Raw genomic sequence first — 24994 nt, 5'->3', positions numbered from 1 at the left:
TCCGTGGCTGCAGGTTTCAGCTAAGGATTCACCTTCCTTCCTTCTTTATCTGTGGCTCCCAGACAGACAGCCCCCAGCTTCTTATGGCTTCCAAGAGGAAAACCGTACCAGCACTGCATCTATTCAAGTGTCAGGCTTGGGTACATTGTACATATGTCCATGGGTTATAGACACATCCACTTCCAGCTGCTGAGTCTTTCTAAAATTCACTTTGAAAAGTTCTCCCTTAAATTAATGTTAAGCAGAGCTGCTTATACTCTGTAATACTAGAAGTAAGCTTTACCTTTCCAACTGAGTAAAACCAAAAAAATTTAAAAAAATCTGTATGGGGTTGAGAAAAGTGACTTGCAGATCAGGCTGCTTTTCCTCAGAAGTGAGCATCTTGCCTGCTTGTGGCATTTTGCTCTAGCAGAGTAGGTGTCGTGCATCAAATTAAAAGGATATTGAAGGAGACAAGACTGGAATGAGAATGAATAAACCCTGCAGCTGCACTGGGAAGACCTATAAAACACACAGGTGGAAGAATAATTGTCTTCTGACCATTCCTGCAGTACACTAGTGATGGTACTAAAGCACAAGAACTAAACTGGATTGTCTACTGCATGCTACAGATATGCCTCCTCTTTACTCTTGTGTAGTTATATTGAGTTCAGTGAAGAAATTTTGCATTAATGGAAAAAGTAAGGATGTCCAACCTTTCACTGTGCAGCAGCTATTAAAGACACTGAGAGGACAAGCATACAGTGATTTTTTTTCTGATTCCCATTCCAGCAGTGCCACCATTGTCTGCATAGTCAGATCCCAGCAATCACCTCTGCCATGCAATGGGAGGGCCAACTGCACCGAGGTCACATGATAAGAGAGTTGCCCCCCTCCCTCCAGTAGGAAAAAAGAGCTACAAGCCAGGAAAAAACTATTAATAATGTCTGTGGAGAAAACAAGAAGCAAGCTAAACACCAGATAAACTCTTCTGGAAGGCTGAATCTGCTAAATTAGTCATAGGCTAAGCATGTCCTCTTGACAAGGAAAAGGCTGAGAGAGCTGGGATTGCTCAACCTGTAAAAGAGAGGGCTCCAGGGAGACATTATTGCAGCCTTCCAGTAGCTAAAGGGGGCTTATAAGAAAGAAGGGAACACACTGTTTAGTAAGACTTGTGAGAAGACAAGGAGAAGTGGTTTAATCTAAAAGAGGGTATATTTAGGCTAAAAAAAATTAAATTGCTCCTTAAAGGAATTTTTTAAATATCTTTTTTACAAGGAGATTGGTGAAACATTGGCAGAGGTTGCCCAGAGAGGTGGTAGATATCCCATCCCTGGAAATATTCAAGGTCAGGTTGGGCAGGGCTCTGAACAAACTAGTTGAAGATGTTCCTGCCCATTGCAGGGGGGTTGGTTGGACTAGATGACCTTTAAATGTCCCTTCCCAATGAAACTTTTCTGAGATTCTATGTCTACATGAAAGGCTAAGGAAGAATTACTCCATTAAAATTTTCCACTAGAAATTGCAAGGCATCCCTGACAGTGTGAAATTCTAACAGATCCAGTGCTTTGCTATAAAATCCTCTCCTCCCCTCACTAGTTTTCACTAATGATTTTCCTAACAGATGAAAATTTTGTGGTACCACTGGTTTTTGTTTTCTCTAAATGGAATATTTTTCTTGGTGTGCATTTTGGTCAGATTTAAGTCTGGTTTTAGCAATGGCCTGAGAACAGACAATAGCAGAGAGGAAGGGTAATGTAGAATGCTTAGAGAGATTATGAAATTTCCATCCTTGAAGATATTCAGAATTTGACTGGGCAAGGCCCTAAGCATCCTGGTCTGACTGAATCTGCTTTGAACAAGAGGTTTGACCACATGACCTTTAGAAGCACACTCCAACCTAATTTTTTCTATGATTCTACAGACTCCCAGTCTAGGTCTTTTATACGCTGGAATTCCCATTGGAGGGAATGGGAGTTTAAAGGACATCTCTATCTACTGCAGACATATTTAATTTCAATATGTTTTTTCTTTTATGTAGTTCAATTTAAGGACAGAAGTATTTACTTTTTCATCCCTGTGACAGATGCCACCTAGCAGAATAATTTCTGATAAACATTGAGCTCCGTCAGTTATAATTATATGGGTCTGGAACTCCATTTAAAGAAAAGCATTTACCAGAAAAAGTGTTTTGTACAGAAATGACAAAATGACTGGGACAAGTTCCTTATTTTCCTTCGGGAATTTTAAGCTGTGGACAGAGGTAGGCAGACACGAACATACACAAAAACTCACTTCTCCTGTGTAAATATCATACTTGTGCTTGTAGCCACAGTCAGCTGGGTGCACAGCTCCATGTCTGCACATACCAATGGTAGATTTCTTCATGTCCTTATGTTCATGCATGAAATATGGTATGCACTTACATGGGAGAAGGAAAAAACAAAACCTTTGAGAGCCACTGCCCAGGGGAAAATGATTTCCCATCTGCAAATAAAGCATCACAGCTGTTTCCTAAGAGCCAGGGAAGCCAGGGCCCACATTTCCTGTGAACATACAGAAGACTTTTCTCAGGGCCTAAATGGAACAGAGTTGTGGAAGTCACTTGTATAAAACATCAGGGTGCACATTTCAGCCCATTACAAACCACTACATACTTGCTGAAATGACAGCTTGCACTGACTTGTAGGCATTTTTCTTGAACACAGTTACTCAGCAGGAAGCACAGAGCATAATTAATATTTGTGTAGAACTCCATTTTAACTTAGGTCATCTAGGACTTCAGAATAAAATGGTTACTCTTCTATTCATTTTCGTTCTTTTATTTATGGAACTGCATAGCCTTTATTCTCCCCAATTAGTTAAATAAACACCAAACACTTCTAAACACCAAATCTGAAAATGTCTAAATGGTGCAGTAATAGGTGTGCTGCAAACATATAGATTAGCTATAGCTTGGAGCAAGGAAGAAAATTAATTGATATGTGACATGCTGTTGTGTAAAATTGTTTTCTGCTTGAAATTGAACAGTAGCATTTATCATACTAACACAGACACCTTTTCCAATCATCTCTGCTAGTGCTGCTGAGGCACTGCCATTACCACTAGTAAATAGATGAGAGTCATGTTTATAAAAGGAAGTGAACAGTGTGGTTTCAGGCACAGTGTTTAAGTGTCTGCTACTGAAAAATGAAATAACAATTAAAACCAAACAAACAAAGAAACAAAACCAACACTACTAAGCTGTACACACCTACCCAGTACAGAACAGATTATTATTTGTAGTACATGTTGTTTCTTCAAGTTCAAGAATCGCTCAGAACCCTTTGCTTGTATTCCATCACCCTGATGTACAGGCAAGAACTGTGCCAACTCAGGGCAATAAAGCAGCCTGTGCAAAGTGGAAAATGATTAAACATGCTGAACTGGATGCACTCCCCGATCAATAGGTCTTCCAGTACAATGTAATCAGCCTGTCCATCACTGTGCCTTCTTACCCTCTTCTCACTGTAAGGTTTTCATATGAATTTCAGTTTATAAGAAGCACCTCTTTGGAAAGCCAGAGGCTTTAAACTCCTCCTAAAAAGATCTTACAGTAACCCATATTCATTCAGGAAGCCTTACAAATCCCTGTTCAAGATCCCATGAGCCCAGCCAGCATATTTCAGGCTGATTTGGAGGATGTTGGTCCTTAGTTTGAATTTTGTTTAATGAAGATTCTTTTCCACTTTTTGACCTCACAAAAATGCTGTTTCCCCAGCATGCAAAATTGTATATTTTCAATCTGTGAACATCTCATTACTGGGCTCAGCCCACAAGAGGAAAGAAGGTTACTTGGCTTTAGCACTATAAAAATACCTGCCAGAGGACCAAGTGGGCTACTAAAAACAAAACTTAATGAACATCAGAGAGCAACCATGAAAAAAAATCAATGGCACAAATAGGAAAGAGATTTGTGTGACTGAGTTTTGTGAAGGAGAGTTGTGTGACACAGAGCAAAGAAGTACAGCCCTCACTGCCCTGGAGGCCTTCACTTGACCAGCAAAGGCAGAAAACTTAACACTAGCAAAGGTCACAACACCAAAATCTATTTGAGATTGTTTTGTGCAGCTCATGAGAATAAATGAGAAGATCAAAGCTTTTGCTTAGGACTGGAAGGGATTAAGTTGCAGAGAAAGTATTTGCAAGGTAGAAAAAAAAGATAACTAAATCTCAGAGACTCCTTATCAGCTTCCCAGCCAAGATGTATTATTTGAACGAAAAATAGTTGTAGCCTGTGCTACAAACAACATCAAAATACAAATCTTGCAGTGATTTGACATTTACAATACATATGTTTCTGCTACAAGGAAGAGCAGGCTTCTTCCTTGGAACCACTTGAGCTTAAGTCAAGGGATGGATCCTTCTGTTCTTGGGGAGCATGCAGACAGTTATGCTGGAAATATGCTACTGTTTCAGAGAAATTATTTCTGCTGAAACCTTTTTAATTTGACAGCTACCTCCCTAGGCCTTGCCTGCACAGCATGGCAAAACTGTGGGCAGCTGGGGCAAGGGGCACACCACCACTGCACAGAGAGTTCAGGCTCAGGAAAATCTTAGCTCTGACACGGGACTTTGAGCCTGCATGTCTCTGGCTCAGTGCTTTCATCTTTACTGGGAGAAATGAGGTATTAAAAACCTCATTGCATTGTTATTGTGGTCAGAAAGGTGCTCTGAAGTCGGGAACAGTAAACAAACACACCACTGTTTTGGAGAACCAGGGAGCAGGGTGCCAACAGCACCTATCAGCAAGTCCTGTTTAAAAAACTACTAAAATAACTATCCATTCTGTACTGAAATTATGAAACTGCTTTGGTGACAAGAGCAAAAGCATCCAGAATTCAAGTAGAAGAGATCAGTCCTTGAGACAGGAATGGAGCAAAATTGTTCTTCACCTCAAATATCTCTTGGTCAGGCTCTTCTGCCCAGCCTTGTCCTGACCTCCTCAGTCCCCTCTAACCTGATCCCTGAGGTACTAGGGTGCTCTTGCAGGTTGTCCTTATGTTTCCCTCAGTTGGATTTATGCAATTTCTTTTCTTTGGAGCCAAATCTCACAAATAAGTAGATGCAACTGACTTAAGCCAACAGAGGACAAAGGAGAAGAAAAGATCATTCTTCAAATTCACTGAACATCTCAATTACAAGGAGATTCCTTCTTAAGACTCAGTTATTCACAAGCAATTTTTCTGACTACCTCCTCTCCCCCCCACCCCCATCTTGTTCTTTACAAGTAGACAAAAGTTATAGTGAGCAGAGAGGTATATAAGCTACAAGGCACCACAGGTATAAAAACAAATGAGCCCAAACTGAGCAGGAATACATTTAGTCTTGCAGTTGAAAGACTATTTGTAACCATAAAAATGGGGCTAAAGACTAAAACTAAATTAATTTTAAGAAAAATCCTGATCAGTTGATTAAATGGAATATAGAACACAATAGGGAGCACATCCCTGTGGCCCAAAGTACTTATTTCAATCTTGTATTCCTGTAAAATTTGTGATATCTTCTTTAACTGTTTCTTTGTGCCTTGTTTGCTGTTCAGATTGTCTGTGAGATTTGATTAGGTAAGAAGCTGAAGGAAGAGAAACAGGCATATAAAGTGCAGTGGCCCAACAGCTTTGGAGGGCAGATAATCTAGCCCAGAGGGAGATAAAATGTATAGCCTACAGTCTATTGATACTGCTCCATAAAAAACAGATCTGATTTACCTTCAAGCATGATGATTCTTTACTCCTGAACAATAAGAAAAAGGGAAATGAAGGCAATAAGCCATTTACCTTTAGCATTTACAGCAGTACCTAAGTAATTCACTACCAAGTATCCTTTACACTTTCATTGCTGTGCCTCATTTCTGTAAAACAGCAGGTCAGAAGGCACTCATAATTTAGGGTCCAAATATTTGCCTTCCTTGCTTTGGTTCTGAAAGGTCAAAGATGGTCAAGATTGGAAAAATTAAGCACCCCTCTTGCATTCTGCAAATATTTTCTGTGACAGTGTATCTCATTTGTAAAGTACAAGAATGAGGCATATCCTTCTTATAGCAGAAATTCATATTTCTTCTATAAATTATTATAGGGAAGCAGCCATAATCCTTCCCTCAGTGAATACAGGATTCTCCTATGGTTGAAAAATAGGTAAACACACTGTACTGCATTTGTTTTTAATAGCAACAATGTACTCAGTCACTGGCTGACACAGCAGTGCTAATTTGGCCCAAAGATGGTGTTTGCAGCCTGTTCACTACAGCACATATCTGAAAATGTTTCATGTGGCTCATTTGGCATTTGCAAACACCCAAAGTGCTTCAGGGCCACAGGAGAGAACCAGCAACACTGCATCAATCTTGTTAAATGCAGAGGTTTCCTCGCCAACAGTGTGACACAAGTATAGTTTCCAAGTAGAGTAAAAAAAGCACATAAAGTGGAAAAATAAAAGGTCCAAAGTACATTACTTAATTAAAACCTTCATGTCTGGCATGTACCCCAAGAGAAGTATTTTTGGTCTGCCACCAATACTTAAGTATCAAATCTACAGATTTTACCCAAGGTTCTGCACATCACCCTAACCTTAAGCACCCAAGTTCTAACACAGCTTTACATCTAAATTAGCATACTGGAGTATTTCACACCAGTGATGCTTCACTGTACAGTTATTGTTCCAAATCTGCAGATACTTAAAATATCTCTATCTCAGATTTTTCTCAGTACTCCCAGTCACGATAAATAAATGGAATGAGCAGAAAAACCTGAATTCATAACACACTCCTTAAAGACTATGAAATACCACTAGCCAAAAGCTTTCCTGGTACAAGTTACTGAGGGTTCAATGATGTCAGTCCTTTGAGTTGAAGGTTCATTCTGAAGTTTCTCTGCAGGTGACCTTGGGTTTTACTGACTGTGTCAGGCTCATCAGGGGTAGAGGTCTCTGCTTTAGGAGGGATGGAGCAACTGACAGAGCTCACTCACTGCTCCTTCCCCAGGCTGCAAATGAAAGGTGAGGATACAACTGCCCCAGGCAATAAACACCTCAGCTGTGCTGTCCAAGGGGGCACGAGTACCTAGCAAATTGTTGGAGAAAGGAGTGTGTACTCTGTTTCTCTGTCTGTATCCTGTCTCCCATCCCTTAACCTTTCTGCTTCAGTCCAGGGTCTCCAAATGGGGGTTACTCTGACCTTTCCCCATGCCAGTTCATCTGGAGCAGCGCAGGCTGCCAACAGCTTGCTCAGGAGTTCTCTCAGGCACCTTCTTCTGCAGCCTTTTGAAATCCTAATGGTATCTCTCAAGAACTTTTCAGACAGTCCCCAGGAAATGCTATAGGAAGTCAATGCCAGGAGCGAGTTTCCTTTCCTTGGAGTCATTCCCCATAGCCCATCTGTACCAGGTAACCTGCAAGTCAAAGCTTCCAAGAAAACCACTCCCATGGCCTATTGCCACCATCACAGTCTGTGGATTTGCTTGCCATGTGTGCTGCTGGGACCATACCCCAAGAAGAACATTTGGGCTGTGTTCTACCTCCCCAAATCTCAGGGTGGTTGACCTGCCAACTCCTTATTTGTCTTTCCTGAGGCTACCCATGTTTTCCCATCTTCTAAATTAGTGGGACTGTCCATTTTAAGTCAAAACTGCTCTATTTCTTATTGATAGTTAAATTCAATATCTACATAAAAGGGAATTGTTCTCTATTATTCTGAGCCTCAGTAGACACATTAATTTTAGAGTACATAGTTTTCATTGATACATAAGGCTTATTTCTTTATTCATTTATGAATAAGAAAGGTTTGTTTCTTTATTCATTTATGTTGTGTTTGACATGCGCTAGCAGGTCTGAACAAAATGAATGACTGTAAAAATAAGAAAAAATAATTTCAAGAACATCAACTGGGCTCAATAAATCCAGACAACTGCATTTGCTTTGCATCTACTTTTCCTTTTTCACTTTTTTACTCATTTACCTTGTTTGGTCAAAATGAACAGAGAAGTGTTGGGATACGTACAAAAATTGCTACCTACCATAAAAGAATGAACCCTGTATTCATAGAAATCTAGAGAGACCTCAGCTTATTTTAAATCCTTTTCCTGACTTGTACTGCCATCATTCAACTTCATTTCAAAGTGGGAAATGGAAATGGAATGTATCATTAATTGTAATAAGATTGACATCAACTTGCTAAGAATGTTTTCCACAAATTACTGTCCACTAAAAAAGTGCAGAGTTGGAAAAAACTTGTGATTGAACATCAGTAAGGTGAAGATAGAAAAATCTATTAATACTTTTACACTGCCTATGGGAGTTAATCAGAAAGCAAGGCTTGACTGAAATGAAAGCCCTTTTCACAACAGGATGTGAAACCCTTACAGATGGAAATTATTTGTTTATTTTATTTTCCATAACACTTAATGAAGTATCTAGCAAAGGTTAAAATGGTAACACAACTGTCTACAGGGTGCACAGAACTCACATGTGTTTTGGTGACCTATTCCCACATTTACTACTGATACTCCATGTACTAACTCTTTATAACTCGTGTTATAAACCAGAAATGTGCACAGCTAGCTGAACACATCACTAGCTAACCTTAAATTTTTTCTTTTTCTTCCTTGGTTTCCCATTTCTATAGCCTTACCTTGGTCTAATTGTCCAAGACAAATGATTGGTTGCAGTGGTTCTGAAATACGTTGAGAGTGAAAAACAATCAAAAGTGACCAACTGTCAGAACTTTCTAATATGTGAGGGTTTTTTGCTAACTCAGGTCTGATTAATGAGGTGATAGAGCTGATCATCTGCCTGGATTAGCCTTCAGGAGTCAGAAGGTAGCAGATCATGGCTCTGCCAGGTTATAAATACATCATCCATTAGTAAGCAATCATCTAAGAGCATAAAAATCCTGTCATATCATGAGATATGACTATTAAAGGTTAACTTTGGCCACAGGTTTGGCCAGAGAATTCACATTAAATCAAAGCAGGAACTCAACCCCAAATTCCCATTGGCTCTTCAATATTAAATACACCAGAGCAAAAACTAATCCTAAGGTATCAAAATGTGCCTTTAAGACAAAGCCCATGAAAGAGAAATTGTGGAGTTTTATTGCTAGACTCCTACAGAGCTCTTCCAGATGTTAGCCAGTAATGCAGACATGGGACACTGCTGGCCCCATACCCTTCCACCCTATTACTGTCCAAACAGTTGCTTGTCTGCATTCCCCAGAGTGCAGGCACTGCCATTCCTGTTGCACTGGAACACAGCAAGGAAGAAAAAGAGCAGGACTTTGAATTCCCCTTCCATACTCATCCGAGGGTCCATAGGGAACAGAACAAGTCTAAGTCTTATCAGAAAAAGGCCAAGAAATACAGCTAGTGAGTGTGCTTTGGCCCTCCTGCCAAGATGTCTGGAGCTGTTAAAAGTAGATTACATGTAAACAAGACAGGAACAAGATACTGGGCATTAGACCGTGAAAGGATGTCACTTCTCAGCAAAGAGGTAGTTGCCAGTAGGAAGTTCAGGGATGATGCCAAAATACACTTTGCAAAGGAGAAAGAGAGTGAGAAAAAAAAGATTCTGTTACAACAAGCTATAAGTGGATATTCCTGTAAGTATTCAAAAAGATTGCTTATCTAAAAGTGTAATGCAGCTGCCAGGATCAAGCCTAAGCCTCCCAGTAGCAATGGAGGAGTGCAGTTTCTCTCCAAAAGGCAATAGATTGAGAGAAAGTGGCTAGCAGGTGCTGAAATAAGTAATAAAACACATTGTTTATCTATGCTCAGAGGCAAAGGAATAGGAAAAAATACATTGTAAAAAATTTCTGAATTCCAACACCAAGAGCTCAGATGTTCACTAGTTGCAACAGTGCAGGGGTTAGAAGTGAGTTAGAGCAAGCTCTGCTGATGGTCAAGGTTGTCAGCCTTCCTGCAGAATAGCTACTGCTGAGGCAGTACAGAAATTCCAGTCCTTTCTGTGATCTTGTCCTGCATAAATGCAATATAAGGACCTGAGAAAGTTAAACCTCTTAAGTTTATACTCAGTTCTCATTACGCAGAGGAAATCAAAGGGATGTTAGGAATGAGCAATGTACAAGCAAGACCAGTGAAGCTGAGGGGAGGTAGCCCTTCAGCTCCCAAAAATCTCTTTCTATAAATCAAGGATAAGATGTCAGATCAAAAAGGAAACACAAACTGTTCCAAATAAACTATCTTGATAATTGAGGATTTGCTGTATTCTCACATGAGCTATCTTTATTTAGTGCTTCTTTCTCCCACAAACACTTCCTCTCTCATCTCGCATTCCCAGAGGTCCCTTGCAGACTATAACATTATTAAGTAGTCACCAGCTTCTGCAAATACTACCCAGCAGATGGGGGCTGGGGAGGACTGCTTAGCTCATCATCAAGTTCTACCCAACTCCTGGCATTTGCATTAGCTCAGCTCTGGTGTCTGTTTATCAGGCTTGATGCTTTCCCCAATTCTTAAGTCGAGCAAGAGACAATCCCTTAATCTACCCTGCTTTAATGCAATAACTTCTACACTTGTAGGAGCCAAGAGGCTGCAGCTCTGGTCTGGAGCTGGCAGGATCCTAAAGCTGTTATTTTGCAGAGACAAGTCCCATTACTCAGCTACTAAGCAGTAGCACATTTCTGGCAAAGGAGATGATGATACCTTTTAGCAGGGACCAGGGGGGAGTTACAGACTCCAAAATTACATGAGATTGAAGCAAGTACAATCTGCTATTTACAGTCCCTCTTAACATCTGCAGCCCTAAAACATTTGGCTGCGTGGGCCACATGATAATCTTCCAACTCCTTGAGGAGTGGCCCAGAGTTTCAGTATCCTTTAGGGAGGTATTAGAATGTTACACTTTAACTGAGCTGGTAATTTGACTCTAATTGCTATGACCAGTAAGGCTTGCACAAGTATGAACTAGATTTCTCTGTGTCTTGGCCCCACTACCAGACTGGAAATTCTGCTTTCCTGGCTTCATGTGTGTGTTGGGTTTTCTTGTTTGAGGGCACCAGCTCCCAGATCAGACCTCCTGGTTTCCACGTTTGTACCATAACAAGCTAACACTGTTGCAAACCTCAGGCCCAATTAACCATCAGTTGCACTTGGCAGCCAAGTCCAAAGGGATGTGCTAAAATTTAAATTGCTTGCACAGCGTGGTTACCATTAGTGTACTGCACCTAACGTGCACACGCTTGCTCTTTCTGCTGTCTGAGCCATATCATATTCTGGGCTCAAAATACAGGCATGGCACTGCTTCTAGAACTGATCCCTGGGTCCAGAGGGGACTTTCAGACCTCCTGAAAAAGGAACCCTGAGTCCTTAAAGACCTGAAGAGAGAAATACACTACAGCTAGGGAAAGGAGAGATATAGATTTTTATTTTTGTTTTATTTTTTTGCTTGCTTGCTTTCTTACTGGCTTCATGACTTTGTATTCCTGGTTATCCAGTGCCAAGTCTCAGTGGAGGGCGTGGAAATCTGTGCTGATAGCCACCTAGCAAGAGTATATCCTGAGAAAAAGTAGAAACAAGACTGAGGTCTTCAATTTGATATAAAATAAATTTGCTCCCTGCTCAAATCTCTGAAAGTGTGGGATATATACCACTACCTCTGGGCTTTTAAAATAAGAGATAACAGCTGCTGATCTCCATGCTAATTCTGTACTGCCCATCCCTGTGGGCTAGGGGGATTTGAAGCACCATGAATGGGTCAAGCTCTACCATGGACCTGTACCTCTTGCCTTGCTGAGGAATTGCAGTAGTGCTGGGGGGCCTGGCCACTTGTCCTCAGGCAGATCAGTGTCTGCACAACCTCCCAGGGCACTCCAGGATCCCAAATTCTGCATGGCTGTGAGACTGGTTAGAGAGAGTAATTTTTCTGTACTCATGCCTTGAAAACAGGACATGCACTTCAGCCAAGTATTGCTTCTGAGCCATCCCCACCCTTAGCGCTCGATGCCCTCCCTTTGAGAGGAGTATTCCATGCACTCGGATTCTCACCGTTACACATTCTGCATTTCTGTTTCTGTAGTTTTAACAGTATCCATTAGTTAGCTGCTATGCTAGTTAGACATTGTCCACACTGAATAAAGCAGTCTCATGCCCGTGACTCACTGCTGTACATCTGGATGAAAACTGAGTCTGTTTTCTGCCACACAGCCTATTCTGGCAAGAGAAAGTTTGAAGAAACACATGACATGAGTTAGCCAGGCAGTAATAAGACTCACCTGAACATATACATCTTTTAATTGCTAAATGAGACATGTTCCACAACAGCTAGCATTTTTTTTTTAAGGAGATAATTCATTCCATTCATAATAGATTTAACTGTGCTCTGATTGCTCACACCTGGCAATTTTGTTTTGAGACATGCTTTTTTCCCCCAAAGCATTTTCAAAGCATAGGATGGGCCTTGCGCCAGGTATAGTACATGTTTCAAGCCCTGAAATAAATGGAATGGGATTTGCAGAGCCAGCTTTAAACACAGACAAAGTATGCAGTTGCTGGGGCAGCTGCCTGCTTTGCCTCTGCCAGAGACCTGCCACTGCTACTGCCAAAGGAAAGGATGCTCTGAGTAGACTAAAAATTCTTGCTCATCCTTCTTGGAAGAAGCAGTGGTCATGGCCCTTTGTTCTGGCAGAAGCAGGAGCACCACGCCTACTTCTCCACAGCCCTGCCACCTTCCTTGACAGCAGTCATCCACGGGGTAGTGAAATTCTGCATTTTCTTTGCCTCTGAGTCAGCTCTGTTTCCTGCATTTTTCTGGATTCAGTTGTTTCATTGACATTTGTCTGGTTTAAATTGGTATGCAGGATAATGAAATAATTTTGAAATCTTCCCATTAGCTGTTCTGAAATACAGCCCTGAACAAATCTGAGAGTATTGGGATGTTTTTAATACATCTTAAGTCTGCCATCCCTCACATGCTTTTTTTACTCTTTTTCTTGTTTTCTCAAAAGATCCTCCACTCAAGTGACCCCACCAGAATCTTGAGGTCCCATTCTGAGATAAGGATTCATTATACTGCATGTTGTTCTTCCACAGGCCTAAGAGATTTCCTCTCCCTCGATCAACTCATGCTTTAAATGGAGAAGAAGGAAAAGGGTAGGAGAGCAAGTCAAGCAACAGAAAAGGGAGCTGATTGTCTCTATATTGGGAGCCATATTGTTTATTTGACATACCCAGGAGTCCAATGTAACAGTGCCTGGCATAGAGAAGTGCCTGCAAAATGAGTGTAGCATACCCTAAGACAACAGAAAATCTGTCCTGTATAACGGAAGGCATGTAAAACTAGGAAGAATCAATTCAAATAGCACCACAGAGTGCGAGATGGACTGAGACAACTTGCACAGGTATACAAGGGAGAAACGTCATCCTGGCTAGCCCAGGAAATTTCACTGAATCATTTCACCAGAGGTACAGTCAGTGCTGAATTAATTAGTCAATAAAATCAGAATTTAACAAAAATAATCTAAATCTGTGGTGGCAAGCAGAGGAGGAAACCTTGACTGGGTTTCTGAGGAGACAGAAAAACAATTTCTGAAGTCTATTCTCTCTTGTTTTAATTAATTCCTTCTTCTAGCCTACCAAACTGTAACATAAAAATAGCTCAGATTATACTCTAGGGCAGTTGTTTACATGCATATTTACCAATTCTCCAGTGAGCAGATTTCTGAAGCAGATCACTCACTGCTTAATTTTCTCAGCAAAAGGAACGCAGAAATCTATCCACAGTGGAAGAACCCATGCTCTTCAGGGGTAAAAGATAAGGGCTGTAATAGCCAAACCAGAAGCAAAATCTGAACAGATGTCAAATACTCATCATGTCTATTGATTTTAAGCTGCCTGGAAGCATCTCCTGGGAATGTTTCTCTAGATATTATCTCTGTAATCACAGAATTCTGAATTGTAAATTCAACTGCTCTGTAGCAGAGCATTCGTATTGTAAACACATTAAAGTGTTGAACTTATAAATGCATTGCTAACAGAGATCAAATGACAAATTTATTAACTGCATCAGGTTCTGAAAGGTAAGACTGTTTTTTCAAAGATGTTTCTTCCATTTCTGACTCCAGTCATTGGCAGTACTGATATGGTGCCTAGATCTTTCTCCCACAAGTACCAATTACTGAAGGGAGTGATATATTGAAGGGCTGAGATCCATTGTTAGAAAATATCTATTGACAATAGCCTTTTTGTGAAAAATCAGTTTATGAAAAAAGACATTTAGGAACCTGGACATTTAGGGACAGTGAGCTGCATTTACAGGTACAGAACTGCATTACAGGTATCCAGATGCTCCATCTTCCAAGTGGTTCTCTATCTGCTAGTCTTACTGAAAGGCTGTTTCAGAATCATGTTCTGTCATTAGAAATCTTCTAAATTCCAGTAGAAAATGTAATCATTATCAGTTTCTTCTTAAACTATCACTTTTCTTTAGAGGAAATAAATTTTGCCCTTCCCTGTTACGTTTACAATATCAGCCACATCCCCACTCCGTTTTGGTTTTTTTTTTGACTTATCTAGACAAACTTTACTTTGAGTTGGTTTCCTAAGTTGCCTCAGAGAAACCCTTTTCTGTGCATCTCTTCCAGACTGAATCCCTCTCTTGAAAAAGGGTGACTGAGATTCTGCATAATGTTCCCAGAGACATCACTGCCCTTTGTCCAGTATGCCAACATTCCTTCTCTTGCTGAAACACTTCACACCATAGTTTCCTGGAGCTGCTTAGAAAACAGATCTTTAGCCTAAAAGCCTTTTTAGCACTGCATTCAGTGACTAAATGAAAGTTACTGAACCACCAGATATAATTTAGGATACCTCTTTATGGCTAAAGGAATATGTTTCAGTCTTAATTGTTAGCCTTATTCGACTTACTATGTAAAATGTGTGCAATTTTAAAGGAATGCCTTGTAATTATTAGATTCTCTGGAGGCACCAGGCATGGATTGCTGGAACTCTGAAAGCACAGACCAGTCTTTGCACAAAAGAGCTGCTATTCTCAGTAAAGATAGTCCTACTCTATATTCAGTATGATTTTATTCACACATTCACATCCCCCTGCTTAAAATCATCACAGCAGATTTTGGAAAAGGTATGAAATATAAATACAAGCACAGTTGATGTATGCAGTAAATACATCCATATATTTAGAGAAGACCTCTTACATAGTGCATTCCTAGATGACAAAATGACTCAGTGATTATCTAAAGCTCCCAAACTTAGAGGCTCCAAGGAAGACTGTTGAAAGGGAAAATTACACTGGCAATAGAGGATTTAGAAGGTAGATTTTAATATATTACTAATTTATGCAGCTGATACCTTAAGCATCTTAATATTCCAAACTAGGATACCAAAATATCTTTCCAAATTTGACTCCTTAAGATTGATAAAAATTAATGTGTAGACAGAGAAATATTCTCAACCTGATGCTTACTGACAGCTACCCCATAATGTTCTCCACATTGAAACAAAGCTTTAAGTGTACTCAGACAGGGCAGCTGGAGTGTTGTAAAGATTGCCTGAAGTAAAACCATTAAAAAAGGATGAAAAAAATACAGATCTGCTGCTGGGACACTGGAACAAAGCATTTATGGTAGAGGAAAAGTAGGGGGGGAATGATTCGTGATGGTCTAATTACATTAAAAACAACTCTTATTCAGCTAGATGAAGAAAAGCACCCAATGGAAATGGAGGAAAGAGCAGCCCTTAGGTCAATCTGATATTTATTTTCCTGCATGTGGAAAATCATTCCTCATGAAAACTGTTTCCTGCCATTATGCAAAAACTCATCATAAAAATAAATGCCTCAGAGAAGCTGTTGTGTATTATCATTGGCAGCACTGGAGAGCCACTGCTAATACTGACCCTTCAGGACACACACAAAACACACTAGCAGGTAGAGTCCCAATGGGAAATGTCCACAAACAACAGGTATGTTTTGGCACCTACACAAGGCATTTATGGATATTGCTTCCCACTGGAAATAATAATAAAATGTGTTTAAGCGGTATACAAACTGTCAGCTGTCATTGAATTACATTGCAAAGATGATCTCTAACCCTTAAAAGAGTGACTGTTTTTATTTTAAAGCAATAGTTTATAAATTGTAGGACAGTAAAGCTAGCTGATGTTTTTCACAATATGCAGATGATCAGCTTCTCTAGCAGGAGACTCAAAAGGAAATATTATTAACAATTTATTATTATTTCCATGCAGATACTGAATGACTAATTCCTATCATATTTTTCTGCAGTTGCAGGAGGGAGTGTTTCTGCACCTGTTTCTCTTTTTCTCCTGCAAATCTAATAATCAGTAAAATTATACTCAGCCAGCTATTAAATTTCAGATCTGTTAGTATATTTCAAGCATTTAAAGACTGACAAAATTTGAAGTCATATAGCCAAAATATAATGCCACAGTGATACCAAGAAAAGTGATCACCAAGCATGCAAAGCTTCAAAATCTTAGAATTTGTTGCAATAACCCACTAGCTTAAAGCCAATATTGGAGTACCCCATTAATGCAATAAAGCAAAAGTTTGGAAAAATGTGATCTGTTTCCACAGGTACTTTTGAGAGCTTAAATCTGTTTTTAAATATCAGAAATTTATGGAAAACTGATTAGCTTATGTTATCATACAAAGAGTAAGGCATCTTAGCATTTTGAGAACAGAGTTCATTAATTCATTAGTCATATATCCCTATATTTTGTTCATACACCTCTATTGAACTGACTGCTTTGTGTCTGAATGAAATGTAATTTGTATTTTGGCGACACAACTATTTGAAGGGATCAACAAACAAAATCAAACACTGCAAATAACTCCAATTCTACCACAACTGCTCTGTCACCCCGCCTAATAGAGTGATAATTACTCATTTGTGTATTTATAGCATAAGAATGGCATTTTAAAGGCTTTGTGTACTATTTTCCTCATATATTTCCTGAAAAGAGTGGATTTGAAGTATGTACATACATATACATACACATATGTGTATGCATATTCATACATGTTTACTTCATAAAAGGCCACCCACATGGTTTGATAAATATAGGTGGATAAATAGGTAGGTAAGGGAGATGTGGTGACCCAGCAGCATTACTGATCACTGAGACTACCCAAAATTTTCACAGATTTCTTAACACTTTGCAAAATTTTGACTGTATCAATTGGAATGTTGTATGCCACATTTTTGTGTTAAAATACCTCAGCTATTTCAGAAAATATAACTAAGAAAAAAAAAGTGTGTTTACTCATAGCAATTACTTTTTTTCATTAGGAACACCTCAACCAACCTGCTTTGCATCTGGGACCTAAAATATTCCAAGGAGCTTTCCAGAGTGTCAAGAATTTGTGTTATAGTTAGCATAGGCTTGGAAAGTTTGTGAAAAGGGCTTTAAACTGATGTTGTGAAGGGACAGGAATCTCAATCCATCCCAGTTGGATGTCAGTGCCTTTAAGAGAGCCTGAAGAGGGATCACATGTCAGTAGGAGGTCACCTGAAAAGCAGCACAAACTCTGGCCAGTAGTTTGGCTTTAACAGAAGGCCAGCTTAAATGCCTCTGTGAGGAATAAAGATACTGTTTGACATCTTTGCCATCAACATGGACAGTGGGATTCAGTGCACCCTCAGCAATTTGCTGACAACGCCGAGCTGTGTGGTGGAGTTGGCACGTTTGAGGGAAGGGATGTCATCCAGAGGGACCTGGACAGGCTTCAGAGGTGGGAGGTGGGCCCATGCAAACCTTGTGAAGTATAACAAGGCCAAGAGCAAGGTCCTGCGTATGGGTGAGGGTAATCCCAAACACAAGTACAGGCTGGGCAGAGAATGGATTGAGAACAGCCCTGAGGAGAAGGACCTGGGGGACTTCCAGTACCTAGAGTGGGCTTACAGGAGAGGAACATTTGAGAGGGGCATGTAGTGATAGGACAAGGAAGAATGGCTTTAAAGTGGAAAAGAATAAATTTAGATTAAATATTAAGAATAAATTCTTTGCTGTGAGGATGGTGAGGCTCAGGTTGTCCAAAAAGTTATGGATGGCATATCCCTGGAATTGCTCAGGCCAGACTGGATGGGCCTTTGAGCAACCTTGTCTAGTGGAAGGTGTCCCAGACCATGGCAAGGGAGTTTAAACTAGAGGATCTTTAAGGTCTCTTCCAACCAAAATCGTTCTATATTTCTATGATTTTTATAAACTTGTGAAGTTGTGCACTTCAAAAGTATTAGTTTCTAAACTAGATCTCACACAGGTTCAATCTCAGTCAAGTGTTCTTGATCCTAGAGTTTCAAGTCTAAGACTTCCTCCCTAACTCTTTATGGCAGGTGAAGTTTTTGTAGTGTCTGGCTTCCTAAGAAGGCACATGGATGTGGTCTCTCACCAGGTGCAGCAGGTGATGGACCAAGAGGAGCCAGTGGCCATACAAGAAACATCTAATTTGGGGATTAAACCAATGGACAAAGCTGTAGATGAAGAGAAGCCATAGCAGGAGCTTGTTAGAAGAGTGAGGCAAAAAACCAACAAGAAATAGGATGAGGAAAAAAGTGGGAGTTGTGACTGGTCAGAAAGTTACTGAGAGGTAGGGAAGCAAGCAGGCCTTTTTCAGGGAAACACCCTCTCCTGCAATGTGTTAAACTGAGCAACATCTCTGTATTCCTATACTGTCACAAAAGAGGTATTAACTTCACTGATTACAGGTGTCCTCATCTTCCTCCCTTTTCTGCTTCACGGACATTCCCAGCCTCCTTATAGTCTCACACACTCTGTTAGCAACTGTGTCTGCACTGCAGAGCTCTTGGTCCAGACCCAGCAGATTACCCCAGCTGGTGGGATGCCTGGTTCCATAGGACCCTGCTTTTCAACTAGGGAGTTATACTTAAAATGTTCATTAACGTATATTGTTGCAGTCCCTGCAGCAGTTTTACACTATTTAATGCTGTGGTCATGGATAGTTCTGGTAACTCCAGGAATAGAACTACCACCCCCTCACAGAAAATGGATTGTTTGACATTTTTATTAGCTCCAGCCTTTGTTCCATGGAGATGACAGCCAGTTACCTACACTGGCGTGACTGGTAGGAAAGTAGGTAGAAGGAAAGCACAGCTGACAGCATCTTGCAAGTCTGTGATGCTAAATCAGCATCAGTGCCACGTGCCTTCTCAATGAGGACGGGATGTAGAGGTAGAGTCGTGACAGTATGTTCCAAGGTGTCCCTGTGGTTCTCCCAGCTTGCTCTGTCAATGTTTCATCTCAGGTTATTAGTATTTATAAAAGCATGCCCTTAAAATAGCTTTATGGTGTTAATAGAAGCAAAAATAGCAGTTCTTGTGCTTAAGTTCCTTGTAGCAGTGTAAAATAAGGCTAAATTGGGCAAGCACAGAAATCATAATAGCACAACCCAGTTTAAAGGTGACTTTCAAATCCCCTTCATGTCTTAAAAATCACTGACTTTAAGCTAAAATGTAGACTGGGATACATTCCTTGCTGCTTTACAGAAAATCCTTTTCCCTTTAACAGGTGTGATATTAGGGGAGACTTTTTCTTGAAGACTGCTTAAATCTACTCACTAAGTCTTCTACTCACGAGTGGAGCAATCACAAAATCCTCCAACTTCTGAAAAACACATTATTACAGAAAAATCTTTCAGATTTGCATTTGACATTTGCAAAAGAGACGTGGATTCTCCTGTTGTGGTTTGACCCTGACTGGACACCAGGTGCCCAGCAAAGCTGCCCTGTCACTTCCCTTCTCGACTGGACAGGGAGGGGAGAGAAAATATTATGAAAGGCTTATGTGCTGAGAGATCACGCACCAGTTGCTATCACAAGCCAAACAGATCCCACATGGGGAAATTAGTTTATCACCAATAAAATAAGAGAAAAATGATGAGAAAATAAAATCTAAATCTTAAAACACCTTCCCACCACCCCCCCCTCCTTCACTCTCATCTATCTCCTCCCCTCAAGTGTCACAGGAGGACACGAATGAGGGCTGTGGTCAGTTCATCCTTTGACTCTGCCACTCCTTCCTCCTCAGTGTGACGACTCTTCACGCTCCCTACTCCAGTGTGGAGCCCTTCCCATGGGAGACAGTAGGGGCACAGTTCTCTCACCATGGGCTGCCCATGCTCCAGCTCCTGGAGCACCTCCTGACACTCCTTCTGCACTGACCTTGGTGTCTGAGGAATGGCTTCTCTCACAGGTTCTCACACTCGTCTTCAAGCTGCAGCTTCAGAAAGAACTGAAAAAAATTTTATTCACCACCTACAGAATATGGAGAGGGTAGTATACAGGGCCTTGCATTTACTTTTCTTATCAAATTGTTTCTTAAATAGGCATAGCGGTCTGTATATGTCTATTCCAGGCACAGTGGATCAATGACCTTCTGGCACCAAAACTGATGAATTGTTAGCTGTTCTTCTCTAGACAGTGTTGATCACGTTTCACTGAGATACCCACACCTTGTTTTTTTTTCCAAATTTGCTATAGATCTGTAAGTATCCTCTGTGATTATTGCCAGATGAGCCACAGACAGTATTCGAAGTAACATACTGCATGTTCTAGGACAAGACAAGGAAACACAGACTATTACAACAGTGTGTCCAAATTCCAACCTCATTTGACACTGGAGTCAATCTCAATCACATCAGTTAAGCATAAGGGGAGATCTGGAGAAAGAAGAGGAAAATTAGTTGCTTTATCATGCCTTGGCATAATAAAAAGTAGTTTTAATATTTGATAATCTGAAAAACTTCATAATCAGGTTTTTGGGACTGGCATTTTTCCTTTAGTAAACTACTAATTGTCTGGAGTGACTATACAATTTTTTTTGAATAGGCTGGTTCCTTATTTGCAATACTTACAAATTTCTTATAAATGTTGTTTCAGAAGGGAAGCAACACAGTAACAAAACTGGAGATTTTCCCATTTTGTCTCCTTTAAAATTTGCAGTTGTTTTAGACAAAAATGTTTGTCTGTTTTGCTGATTTCTTTTTTTGCCAGTGCTAAAACAATATCCCATGTAAACTGTAGAGGCTGACAAATTAATTTTTGTGGTTTAATATCAGGCAAATAAATCTTACCATTACTAATTATTTTTCAACCTTGCATATGAGAATAGGATTAGACTGACTACAACTGACACTGATTATATGAGACAGGATGTTATTAAATCCCTTTGGGGAGCTTTTGAAAGATCCACTACATTTAGAGCAGAGAGCTTTTCTCTGCATTAGCTCATTTATGGAGCAATTACATGGGACTTACTACAAAAACAGTGTCAGGAAAAACACTGAACAAACAGCTAAAGTGGAATTTACATTGCTCCCATCTCTGTCAAAACATCTCACAACATCACAGCCTTAAAATATTTTGTCAAGATTACCTATGGCAAAGCCATTTGCTATAGATCAGTAAAAGGTTAGATTATATATCAGTATAGATGCTATATATCAGTAATAGATTAGATTAAGACTATATGGATGAGAACTTGCTCTGGATCTGAAGGCAGCAGAGATTTCTCCTTGCTCAAATGGCTTCTTTGCACCAAGAGCCCAAATTTAATTAATTTTGCAGGCTTGAAAATCCTAATGTTTTCATTTAAGCCATCTCAGGATTTTCAAGTTTTGTTATTTCATCAGAACACTCTTATAGAGGGTTTCTCAATGAAGTGCAGAGAAATATGCAAAATGTACTGGCTTGAAAAACCTCTGCTCATTCTGGAAAAACCTGTGGCTATATTCCCTGTTTTGTTTGGTTGGGTTTTTTTCAATATTAAGGTTTCTCAGATGATTTTTAGGAGCAGTTTACAATTTTGTATGTAAAAGTATGCAAATACTAAATGGAGAGCCAGGTAAAGACCATTTCCAAAACTGTGTTCCTACAACTGACTGTTTCCTAATATCCATAGCTGAGAATGAAAAGGCATAGTGAAGTGCCACAGAACTGTGTGTATTAAATATATACTCACCTATTGATTATGACATTTGCACTTTGAGAACATCAAAAAAGCTGTGCAAGATACATAATCCAAAGTAACACTGACAGTTCACTGGAGAACAAACAGTACTGAGGTGTCAGACAGCATAGATTTATTCTTACCCCCAGTTTGATTTCAAAGTTGATATTGCTGTAAATTCATGTGATGGCAGCACTTAATACTTGGGCCCTCACATTTTTTATGTCTTCCCTGGGTGTCTTCACACGCTTAATCCAAGTCCAGTATGGAAGAAGTTAAAAGATGCTTAAATGTTCTTTCCTTAGGTACAACTCAGTATGACTAAAGTAACAGACTGAAATTCACTTGTGGCTTTTCCTCAGTGTCTCAAAGACCATCATCTTGCTGCCAGTAGTCCTTGACATGAAGCCAAACCCAGGGCAGACTTAGAGCTGTGGCAAGAGCCTCAGCAGGGTTATCCTTTCCCACAGACACTGAGATTCTCTGCTGCTCTCTGTAGCACTCCTGAAATACGTCATGTATGTAAAGATATGTTCAGGGTCCAGAAGGTCCCTGCTTTGTGGTACCCACTGGTAATTGATGGGTAGGATCTTCTGCATGTGTAGTGATCACTGACCAGAGGGAAAGTTTATGCAAAAATTCTGGTTCATGAATATGGATATGCTCGGGTGAGGAACAACTGATTTTTTTATTGAGTTTGTCCTTCCAGGCATGTTATGTTGCACTTCTGATATTGCAAAGGAATAAAGAAATACTGTATGAGGTATTCTGCATGGCCAAATATTGTAGTCCTTACTCAGAGCTTACTCAGGAAAAAACACCTTTGACTTCAGTGAGGATTTGCTTGACTAAGGACTGCACAGACTGTTTTGAATCTTACCAGCATTGCTTGATCCTAATGTTGGGCAACAGTTCTCATTGCTAATTTGCCTGCCTCGTCCTTCTACTGGGCTCAGGATCTGCTTTTGCTGTGTGTTATTCATAGCTTCTATTGCTAGTTTAGATTGCTTCTCTTTGTGCTTTTCTTTACCAGCAAACATTTTGCAGCTACTGTTCTGCTGCTGGTAGATGAGCACAGAACCTGATATGTGGGACTTGAACCTCAGCCCAGATTCAATTAACACTGTTAAACATGTTCTCACTATGGTGCTCAGAAGGCATTTTGATGACCCTCTTTCAATGAAGCATAAATTTGTTTAAGCTGATGTTTTTACAATGCAAAAATATAAGGGCTTGATTCACAAACCTTAAGACCAAATGCTTCTCCAGTAAAATAAATGGAGTAGCACCCATTTAGAGCTGTCACAAGGTCAATTGTAAATGCTTTTTCTGACCTACAACAGTCACACAAGAAAATTTCTAAATGTGTGTGCTGTAGCATCACTCTGTTTTGTAGTTTTAATACTGCTTTAAAGTAATATATCCTGAATAATAATTAGTACCAAATTATGCCATAGCCTTCTAATATGCAACAAATCTAGCTAGGTTATCACTCGTATGTCTTATGAGCCACACCTAGCCATGGTTTATCCTCTATTCATGCTACAGGGTACGAAATTCCTGGGTGCCAACATGCCTATGGCAACCTAGAATTCTCCAGGGCAGGCTCGCAAAATCTTCACCTACTCTCTGGGACAGGTAACTAATAAGTGATGTTTTGTGCAGTTATGCTTTCTTTCTAACTTTCTGATGTCCTTAAAAATGTTTCATTTCTTCGTGTCAGTCTGTGGTCTCTCATTGTTCAGTGCCACTGTGTTTTCTGGACTAGGGGAGTAACAGCAGATCTGTTGGTTATACTACTCTAGATGCTTGCCTCAGCCAAGCCTGTAATAATTGTTAGTAACATGCATAAAAACTGAAAGTTGTTTTAGAAGCTGCAAAATCCACAGCTGCCTACTACCAATTAATCCCTTTTCTGATGAAGTAGTTTGACAATACAGGCACATTGCATTTCACTGTTGATACCACAGTTATCTGGGCAGTTCACCCACCTTCCTTAATTGCTGGTATGTATATATATTCTTTCCTTTATCAGGTTTACATTAATTTTGGGTCTCCTGAACTAAGGATCTTCTCAATGCTATAGGTACAGAATACTGAAAGGATGGGGGAGTTATGACTGATCCTGGTTTATATTTCTATGCAGCATGTAGTATAAGTTTAAGTAATGACTCAGTTTTCCATATTTTTCTTAAATTCTCTTCTACTTTTCTCCTGAATGCACTGTTTTTTCTTTTTTGCTTGACTTTATTCCAAGTGGCAGGTATGTAGAAGAAATGTCATTCACTAATCCTATCCTTGCAGTGACATATGAAATATTGTAATATATTTCAAACTAAGAAAGTAATTAGGTTAAAAAATAAAGACAGACTAAGCTTCAGATTGGTTCTTGCAGTATATTGATTTTCTCTGAATAATGTGTGAGAATTTTCATCTTAAGTGTGCTGCTAGTGTAAGGAAGACATAAGTGAGATTCTTTTTGGTAATTTTTCCCATGGTCTACACTCTGTGGAGTAAAAAAACTCAGCAATCTTGGAAAAGTGGTTTGAATTTCTGCTTTTCAATCCCCTGGGATTCTGCAGATACACTCTACTCTTACCTGGAGCTTGATGCAAAAATAGCTTTGCTCTACTGCTTGTTGTTGCTAAAATCAAGAGATGATCAGTGAAGTGAAACATAGTCCAGGCATATAAAACTCTTTTACAAAATGTTTGACCCTAATTCCAACTTCATTAAATATTTGGAAATCCTTTAAAATCAGAACAAATTCATACATCCACAGTGTAATCACTGAGTTTGGTCTTGCATTCTGTTTTTAAATGGATGTCCACATGGAAGTTCTGAGTCTTGGGATGATACTTAGTCATCTTTTTGTAGAGCTCACTAAAAAAATATCTTTTTTTCCTACCACCACTGTCTACTTGTAGTTGTTATTTGCAAAATAAAAAAAAAAGATTGCTCTTGTAGAGGACAATACCACAGTTTATCGCCATGTATACTACAACTTAAAATGCACAAATCCAGGA

General features: G+C 39.8%; 1 protein-coding gene across 7 annotated transcripts in view; it reads left to right on the top strand.

The window, feature by feature from the left end:
• The window catches only part of BEGAIN (brain enriched guanylate kinase associated), a 158828-nt gene that overhangs the window by 61753 nt on the left and 72081 nt on the right, over positions 1–24994 (top strand). For 4 of the 7 annotated variants that reach the window (XM_042047750.1, XM_042047749.1, XM_042047752.1 and 1 more), the window contains one exon: positions 23517–23606. The exons of the other annotated variants lie outside the window; for them this stretch is intronic. In XM_042047750.1, coding sequence (XP_041903684.1) covers positions 23517–23606 — 90 coding nt within the window. The remainder of the gene's footprint in view (positions 1–23516; positions 23607–24994) is intronic. 7 annotated transcript variants of the gene reach the window in all.

Source organism: Corvus kubaryi, unplaced genomic scaffold, assembly GCF_017639235.1.
Source record: "Corvus kubaryi isolate FWS band 111438036 unplaced genomic scaffold, C.kubaryi_AGA036_p1.0 66, whole genome shotgun sequence".
Taxonomy (NCBI): Eukaryota; Metazoa; Chordata; class Aves; order Passeriformes; family Corvidae; genus Corvus; species Corvus kubaryi.
The sequence above is the reverse complement of the archived record's forward strand: the minus strand, read 5'-3'. Positions and strand labels throughout refer to the sequence as shown.